Source organism: Lactuca sativa, chromosome 4, assembly GCF_002870075.4.
Source record: "Lactuca sativa cultivar Salinas chromosome 4, Lsat_Salinas_v11, whole genome shotgun sequence".
Classification (NCBI taxonomy): Eukaryota; Viridiplantae; Streptophyta; class Magnoliopsida; order Asterales; family Asteraceae; genus Lactuca; species Lactuca sativa.
Genome location: NC_056626.2, coordinates 97,018,377 through 97,027,822, shown reverse-complemented (window position 1 = coordinate 97,027,822; position 9,446 = coordinate 97,018,377). Strand labels below are relative to the sequence as shown.

Genomic DNA, 9,446 nt, shown 5'->3' with positions numbered 1-9,446 from the left:
CCCTAGCTGATGTCCCCTCAATTTTAACCCTAAATCGGTCATTGTTTTCTTTTTCCCTATTTGTTATTCCTACTTTTTTTCTTTTGCTGTGTTTCTTACTCCCATTACTCCTCACCCCCCAGGGAATATCTCTCAAATAGAGACAGCCAAACTCCAAACTCACAAAGAAGTTATGCCGTTATGCCGCACCCATCGCTGTTAGTCCCATCCGTCGTTGGCAGGCCATCCGTCTCCGCCACTTCATAGTCAATTATTCCGATTTCTTGGACATGGTTCTTTTCATTAATATGTGTGGTTTATTTCTTAGATCTAGTTCTCTTTGATTTCTTGGATTCCTTGAATACTTCGAAAATGACTTATGAATACTTCGAAAATTGCTGTGAATATTACAAAAGTGGTTGTTAAAATCTGGTAGCTTTTGTCTATTTATCTTATCCCTACACCTACTGGTTCCATATAGTGGTATTAGAGGGTTACTTTCATTGTTACATATAAGTACGAAGAATAATGAATGTAAATGATAGGAATGTTCTGACCACAGGAACACAATGAGAATAAAGAAGGAAAAAAAACTTTTCATTTTATATGAACATCTCTTGTAAAAGGATTTCCATTCAAACCATGTTATGAAACCTTCGATCTGGGCATGTTAACATATATATCATATAATATTATGTGTCTTTATTTTGTTCTTACCAATAATGATTTTTTTTCCTTAGTTCTTTCTTTGTTCTTGAAACTATTCTGTCAACCACATAGTAAGATAATAATGATTCTCTTTTTGTAATTATTTGTAATTGAAAATACGTTGAGTCTCCTCTCTTTAATGATAGAGTATGGACGTACAAAAAAGAAGAAGATGTGTATCTTAATGAAACGTATAAAGAATCTATTGGCCATTTTTGGATGTTGCTTTTTCCAGTGAAGCAATATGTTGATCAGAATTGTATCAAGTGTCATTGTAGTGAATGAAAAAGTATGCCTTAAAAACAAGAGATGATGTAAAACTTCACTTGTTACAATACGAGTTCATCCCCAATTACACAACTTGGTGGGCACATGATGAAAAAACGAGAACATTTTAGCATGAGGTGTAACCGTCTAATCCTATGGAAGATGATAATTTTAATGGATACTTACATTATGTGATGGATGCAATGGGTTCTACTGATGATATGATCCTTGATGCTGATGAACCTTTATGAGTGACGTGCCAAAATTATTCAAAGTTACAAGGGACATCAGAGTTGTTGAATTGGAAGTCAAACTTCAATATATTTGAATCAATATATTTGAAGCTGTGTATAATCATGTACTTCTAATGATCAAGCGGATGCTACCCCCATCTGAGAAACTAGTTGGAAACTTCTACGAGACAAAGTAGATTTTGAAGAAAATTAGACACCCTGATAAAAAAATTGATGCTTGCAAAAACCATTGCATGTTATACAATGGAACCAACTCTAACTTGTCTCATTATAGAGTTTGTAGTCATGATCGTTACAAGAGCGGTGCACAAAGTTTGGTTCCTTAATTGGTGATGAGATACTTGTCAATTTCTCCTAGACTCAAAAGGTTGTATGTGACAAAAAAGATAGCCAATCATATGACTTGGCACTTTGAACATCGTACCTAATCGAGTTTGATCTATCCCAGTGATGGTCAAGTGTGGAAGCATTTTGACTCGATGCATCCAGAATTTGCTTGCGATCCACGAAATGTTCGTCTTGGGTTATGTATTGATGGCTTTAGTCCAAATAATTCAAATTCGACTCCATATTCATGTTGTCCAGTATTTCTTTCAATCTATAACTTACCTCCTTGGATGTGCTTAAAAGACTCGTATTTTTAGTTAAGCATGATTATTCCTGGAAAAACGAGATTGGGTCAAAATTTGGATGTGTTTCTTTGTCCATTGATAGACGAGTTGAAAATGTTTTATAATGATGGTGTTGTTGTGTATGCTGCTTCACATAAAGGAATTTAGCGATAAATATCCAATGGATATGATGGGTTCCCTGAGATAGATAGCGACTGATTACCGACAGTTAATAGTGACAAAATCCGGGGATCCATTGAGCAATTTGTACTGTCGTAAATCCTTCATTGATCTATTGCTAAATTCGCCGTTGGCAATTAGCGATAAGAGTTTTTCGACCGACAAATTTGTCTCCAATCTGTCGCTGATAGCCATTAGCGACGAATTAACGACATTTTTTTTTTCTGTCGCTGACACCTTTGTTTCTAGTAATGTATTCGTGAGTTATTTTTTTCGTTTGGACTATCTCTGTGTTATTTTTTTATTTGAACTATCCATTTGTTATTTTCCGTTCGGACTATCATCGTGTTATGTTGTTGTTTGACTGAAAAATAACATAATGGTAATCTAAATGAAGAAATTAACCAAAGTATAATCGGAACGAAAAAATAACACAATACTAGTACAAATGATAAAAATAAAACATTCATAGTCCGAACAAAAAAAACAACACAAAGATAGTCCGAATAAAAAAATAACATAATGATAGTCGGAACAGAAATATAACATAGAGATACTATGAATGAAAAATAAACACAAAAATAATCTGGATGACAAAAGTAATATAGGGATTATTGGACCGTAAAAAATAATACAATTATAGTCAGAACGAAAAAATAACATATGAATAATTCGAACGAAAAAAAGTAACAAATGGACAATCAACTCAAAAAAATAATAGAAAGATAGTTTAAACGAAAAAAATAACACAACGATAGTCTGAAAAAAAAAATAACATAATAATATTACGAACCAAAAAAATAACATATATTTACTCTGAACCAAAAAAAAAAAAACATGAAATAATCGAAATAATATATTGGTCGTCAATAGGGTGTCTATATACAAGGATAGTTGAAAATATAAATTATTATCAATTACTAAAACCCCTGTCAATTAATATTGGAATGTCTATAAATTTGAAGACTTTATAAATATAAACAATCTTTTGTAGAACACAAAAAATATATTATAAGAAAAATACTTCAAAATAATAATAATAATAGAAAATAAAAAGACAAAAAAAAATCAGAAAAATAGTCAAAATTCGTTTTGATGTTGATATTAGGGTAGTTAAGGACAATTAACGATTTTTAAAGTATGCAATTAGTAAAGAAAGACCCTTAAATACAGAGGAAGGAAAAATATATAAGTTAACTTTAAAGTGTGCCTGTTTATTGATGGAACTTTTGGAAAGGTGCATTAAAGGGTAAGTTTTTACCGCCTCTTGGTAACCCTACAACAACCACAACCTTACCACTAATAAATAGAATATGCTGCTCATATTCAATATATATATCAGTGGGTAGATATCAACTCATTTACTACTCATCGCCCTCTACACCCTAATTTTATGACCCTTCTATATTTATCAACTAAGTCTCCCTCACCATACACACTAAAATGGAATTTCTGGACTTCGGTTTCGCCTTTCTAACATGTCTCTTTTGTTGTTTGTGGTGGAGAAGCCACTTCACGGCCTCTCATAAGAGGAAAATCCTCCCACCAGGGCCACCAGGGTGGCCGATTGTTGGCAACCTTGTTCAGGTCATCCTTCAGAAACGTCCATTCATGTATGTCGTACGTGACTTGCGTGCCAAGTATGGTCCAATCTTTACCATGCAAATGGGCCAACGTACATTAGTCATCGTCACAAGCTCAGACCTCATCCATGAAGCCCTTGTCCAAAAGGGTCCGATTTTCGCTAGCCGGCCCCCAGACTCCCCTATTCGATTACTGTTTAGCGTCGGAAAATGTGCCATCAATTCTGCGCAATATGGTCCCCTCTGGCGCACCCTCAGAAGGAACTTTGTAACGGAGTTGATCAACCCCACTCGGATCCGACAATGTAGTTGGATTAGGAAGTGGGCCTTTGAAGAACACATGAAAATAGTAGAATCTGAAAACTCACAACATGGGTTTGTAGAGGTGATGAGTACTTGTAGACTTACAGTTTGTAGCATTTTGATCTGTTTGTGTTTTGGTGCAAGAATTTCAAAGGAAAAAATCAAAAACATAGAGAGCATACTTAAAGATGTGATGATGATCACCTTGCCAAAGCTGCCGGATTTCATGCCTGTGCTCCTCCCATTCTTCCGCCGTCAACTGGTGGCTGCAAAGGAGCTGCGAAGGAGGCAGATGGAGTGTTTGGTCCCGTTGGTAAGAGCAAGACGAGCATTTCTGGAGAGCCGTGAAGATAATATGAAAAACCCTAGTGTTAACCGGCTTAAAGCTGATGATTTGGAGATGGTGAGCCCTGTTGGCGCTGCCTACATTGACTCACTTTACAATCTCGAACCAGCCGGAAGGGGGAAGTTAGGTGAAGAGGAGCTCGTGACGCTTGTGTCAGAAGTCATCAACGCCGGGACGGACACTAGCGCCACCGCTGTCGAGTGGGCGCTGTTCCATTTGGTGATGAATCAAGAAATACAAGAAAAGCTTTATAGGGAAATAATCGAAAAAGTTGGTGTAAATGGAGAGGTTCAAGAAAGTGACGTGGAGAACATGGCGTATCTAGCTGCGGTAGTGAAAGAGACTTTCCGTCGACACCCACCTAGCCACTTCGTACTGTCACACGCGGCCACTGAACCCACGGAGCTCGGTGGATACGTGATTCCGCCGGACGTGAACGTGGAGTTCTACACAGCTTGGGTAACGGAGGATCCAGATGTATGGGAAGCTCCGGAGGAGTTTCGGCCTGAGAGATTCTTGGATGGCGGAGAAGGGGCGGGTGTAGACATAACCGGAATGAAGGGCGTGAAGATGCTGCCCTTCGGTGCCGGACGGCGGATTTGTCCGGCGTGGAGTTTGGGTACGTTGCATGTTAACATGTTGCTAGCAAGGATGGTTCATACATTCAAGTGGGTCCCTGTTCCGGGTAACCCACCAGATCCGACAGAGACTTTTGCGTTTACTGTAGTGATGAAGAATCCTCTGAAAGCAACCATTTTGCGTAGGGACATATCTTGAATCCATTTTACACATTTGTATTTCCCCTTTTCCTAATTACTAGTTTATTAAGATTACTTCTTTTGTATTTGAAGTTATCGTTGCTATATATTTGGGCCATACTCTTAGTGGTAATAGTAACTTTGGAATGATAATTTATTGTGTTTTGCTCAAGTTGGATTACAATACTAACATTAATTAATAAGAATTTATGTTTAAAGAAGATGACGACGTCACTAAATATTTGATCATATAATCACTTATATCCTGCAATTATACGATTATTTAATATAGTAACGCTATTTATATTTCAAAACAACAAATATATTAAAAAGAGAAAAAATAGGTGGAACAAAATAATAACACAATTAAATGTAGAGTTGCATCCCTAGGAAACCAAAAAAATATGATAGAAACACTAAGATAAATCTTCACCATCCATTTTGAATAACAAAATATTAATTAATTATTTAGATCATATTATTTTTTATTACAAAAAGTTAGATAATATCAATTTCAATCATATTATTTTTTAATCATATAATTTTGAATTATAATATCTTCAAGTTAAATTAAATTTTTTATTCAAAATAAATTTTAAATCATTATATTTTTTGAACTATTTAATTTTTAATAGTAAAAAATATAATTAAACATCATAATAATTATATCAAAATACTTTCAAAATCAAAACAAATTAAAGTTTATAAATATGTTTAATCATAACTTTTATTAATTATAAATATTTAGAATCGCTTCATTTTCAATCATATCTTTTTTTCCTTATTTACAATGCCTTTTGTACACTCAAAACATTTAAATTTCCCCGGAATTAACAAAATTTCATAATTAGCTCTCAAAGTTTTGAACATAAATAAAAATAAATCTGAAACATTTATTTTTTCAATCTTAGGGTGTATCTCTAATATTATTAAAAGAGAACCCTTAATTCATCAATGAAACAATCACAACCTTTGATTATATTTTAATCCTTTGTTTTTCACCCTTAGATCATATTGCTGACATCATCATCCCCAAATAGAATTCAAACACAATTAAATTTAATTATAGAATCTTTAATAATTATAGAATATTTAAATTCAGAATTTATGTTATCTATTAAAGCTTATCATTTTATTTATATACCAGATATCAGCTTCTTTAATTAATATTGTTTATAATTTAACTTCCTTATTTATAGCTTTTGGCTTCAAAATTCAAATCTGTTTAACTTTTTTTTTTTTTTTTTTTTTTTTTTGAAAAAACTCATTAAATAAGCATATCAATAATTCGGTTATTAACGTATAAAATCTAATCTAATTCCATTAAATCAGCAAACTATTTGAGAGTTAAAATTAAAATTAATATTATTCATAATTTATCTCACAATATATTCCAAATAAAATGAATCAGTTTGAGACATTGATTTGAATTTTAAAACTCATTAAATAAGTAAGTCAATTAATTTGAAATTTTAAATCAATATAACTGATATCTTAATTTTTTTCCAAATGAATAGCCGAAAATCTCTAAGATAATATCTTAGGATCCAAATTTTTTGGAAGATGATGATTTTTTTACTTTTCAAAATTTTGTGTCAAATTTTACTTTATAATGTCATTTTATATTGTATATTTATTTATTATTTTCGTTTTTATAGAAGAAAACACATAAATGTAACACTCTAGGAAGGGTATGCACAATAATTTGCTAACTATTTGGAAAATAACAAACAAAGTCCTATGGTAGTTGTTATTCAATACGGAAAAAATATCTTATTATACAACTTATATCTTAAAAAAAATCAAATTATTATTCTTCCTTTTACTATAAATGAATATACATTTACACTAAATTCATTATGCATCGTTTCAGAACAGTTCTCTGTCACAAATTACTTCACCATGACTAGGATCTTTATCAATGATCCTATTTTAAAGCAACAAAAATAACATCTTTTTTCTTGTGAAGATTTCTTGCCAAAGTCAGTCCATAAAGTACATATGCTAATTATAGCAACGCTTTGTCCTCCATCATCTACTCTGCAAATGACGATTTCCTTGATAAGTTTGATTTTCATGTTATTGTTGATCTCCAACAAGTAGATGAGGTTTATATACTTAACTTCCATTTATGAAATAAACATTATGTTAAATTGTTTTTGGATTATTTTTACCCTTATATTTCATTTTACTTTTTTTATTATATAATTTTTAAACCAATATTTATCATAAAAAGATATTAATTGTTGTCGGTATGATTAAACATGTGTGTACTCTATAGTTCTTTCATGTCACAACAATAGGGGCAGAAAGAGATGTTAGTGATCATTAAAGATGAAAATGTAAGATATAATTTAAGAATATTATATAAAATGTAAATTGTAGATTTGTGATATTTATTTCTATGAAAAATATGTTGTTTTATTGCTAGGTTACATATCTGAGTTTTTTTTCCTTGTAATTTGATTTTGACAAGCTTGATGTAAATTTGATAATTGAAACATGTATGAAAGATATGTACTAACGATTTGGAATTTATAATGCCCTCCAGAAACCAATCGTAGCCTCATAGACCGCTCCTTCATATCTCAATAGGTCTTAGCATTTTCCCAAATTCAGCTACAAGAAGTCATGGATGCACTTATTGAATCAATCCACTAAACTGAATTTCATTTGTTTGTTCGATGTGGTGACTAAAATGCAAGATTTGTGAGAGTTCAATATAATTTATTAGTGTTAACCTTTGACAAATTATGAAACTAATATTATTTTTTGTTCGTAACATTTTTTTTTTTTTTTTTTTGTAATAATTTCTTTAAGCAAAAGATATGTATATGTGATTGGGCTTAGCCTGAAAAATCATATTTTAATTCTTATAAGGAAAAAATACTTTAAAAATTGACCAAATTACATCTCTGAATTTGATGTTTATGGTTATGGCAATGCACTTTAATTGTAATGTTTATCGAATTTCCTTGCAGAATGTAAGGTTGTTGGTACATATAACAATTTATTGTTGCTTTTGGTTTTATAGGGCCAATATGAAAAGAGCCATGCAAGCCTCCATGGGGGTTGATACACCGAACAGAGTCAATTCATAAAGATACTACACAACATGTTTTAATCAAGGAGTCACATCACGTCGTGATAAAACAAAGATCATGTGGATCACTTATGTTAAAAATTACTGTATTAAAAAACAAAATTGCTCTAATATAAATATTTAATATTTTTATTTAACAAGTTTGGTTAGAAACTTTAAAAATGAATCTAAATAATATTTTTTATTAAATTTTCACCTAATACAGTGCCACCTATTAATGTGATATATATATATATATATATATATATATATATATATATATATATATATATATATATATATATATATATATAGAGAGAGAGAGAGAGAGAGAGAGAGAGAACTTCAAGTAATATCACTTTCTTTAGTTCTTAAGATCACTTTTTTCAATCATGGTTTTAGAATTTAATTTTATAAAAATAACTAAGAAAATCTAAATTCATCGTCATTTAATTTTATAAAAATAACTAGGAAAAATCTAAATTAATCATCTTTTAAGCCTTTCCCTGTTGATGTTCAAAATATACACATAACGTAACATATGCATTATATGCATGTCACTCGAAAAAATTGTTTTTAAATTTTTTTTTTTAACGAATCACTTTCTATAACAACATTTTAATATATAAATATGTTTTTTTAAAATTGAAAATCGAGAAAAGTTTACAAATGTGTATATATGCATAAATTCATATGTGCGTGTCTAAATTTGTGTTGTGCACATATGCACAATTTCGTTTATACACATAACAACATTAATAAAACCCATAATCCAATTGTAGCCATATGAAATATACAAAACTTCATAGATCAATAGACCAATATATAAACTTAGAATTCTATCTAGATCTCCAAAATAAGGTCGATTTATTTTTCTAACCTTAATCTCAAAAGTGTGGTTGGTGATAAATGTTGAATGATTGATACAAAACAAGAATGTAGATGTTGACCGAATACAAAGATTTGAAAACGTTGAAGTAAAACTGATCAATGACGTTGAAGAATTGAGAAGTTGAAACAAATTCAATTGAAAATGAAAAAAATATATGGTTTCCAAGCACAGTTAGTCGAGTAAGATGTGATTATTATTATTATTATTATTATTATTATTATTATTATTATTATTGATGATGACGACGACGACGACGACGACGACGATGATGATATGATGAATTTATGATAGTAAAGATATGTGATTGTCGTTGATTGATAAACTTGAAGATCTATGAAAATAGTTCACGATTTTAGTAAGTCAAATTCTTTTTTTATGATTTAATCAATGACCGCAATGTCTATTTTCCATTTTGATTTAATTAATTCTTTTATTTACGATTTATACAATATGAGTAATGAGTGGGTCATATTCATTTTCAAT

At 31.1% G+C, this 9,446-nt stretch overlaps 1 protein-coding gene across 1 annotated transcript; it reads left to right on the top strand.

Annotated features, from left to right (window-relative positions):
- The first annotated feature begins 3,361 nt into the window (after positions 1–3,361).
- Positions 3,362–5,142, top strand: LOC111920048 (cytochrome P450 77A1). Its single transcript, XM_023915622.3, has one exon. The coding sequence runs from the start codon at positions 3,443–3,445 to the stop codon at positions 5,006–5,008; it is 1,566 nt and encodes a 521-aa protein (XP_023771390.1). The 5' UTR covers positions 3,362–3,442; the 3' UTR covers positions 5,009–5,142.
- Positions 5,143–9,446: the final 4,304 nt, after the last annotated feature.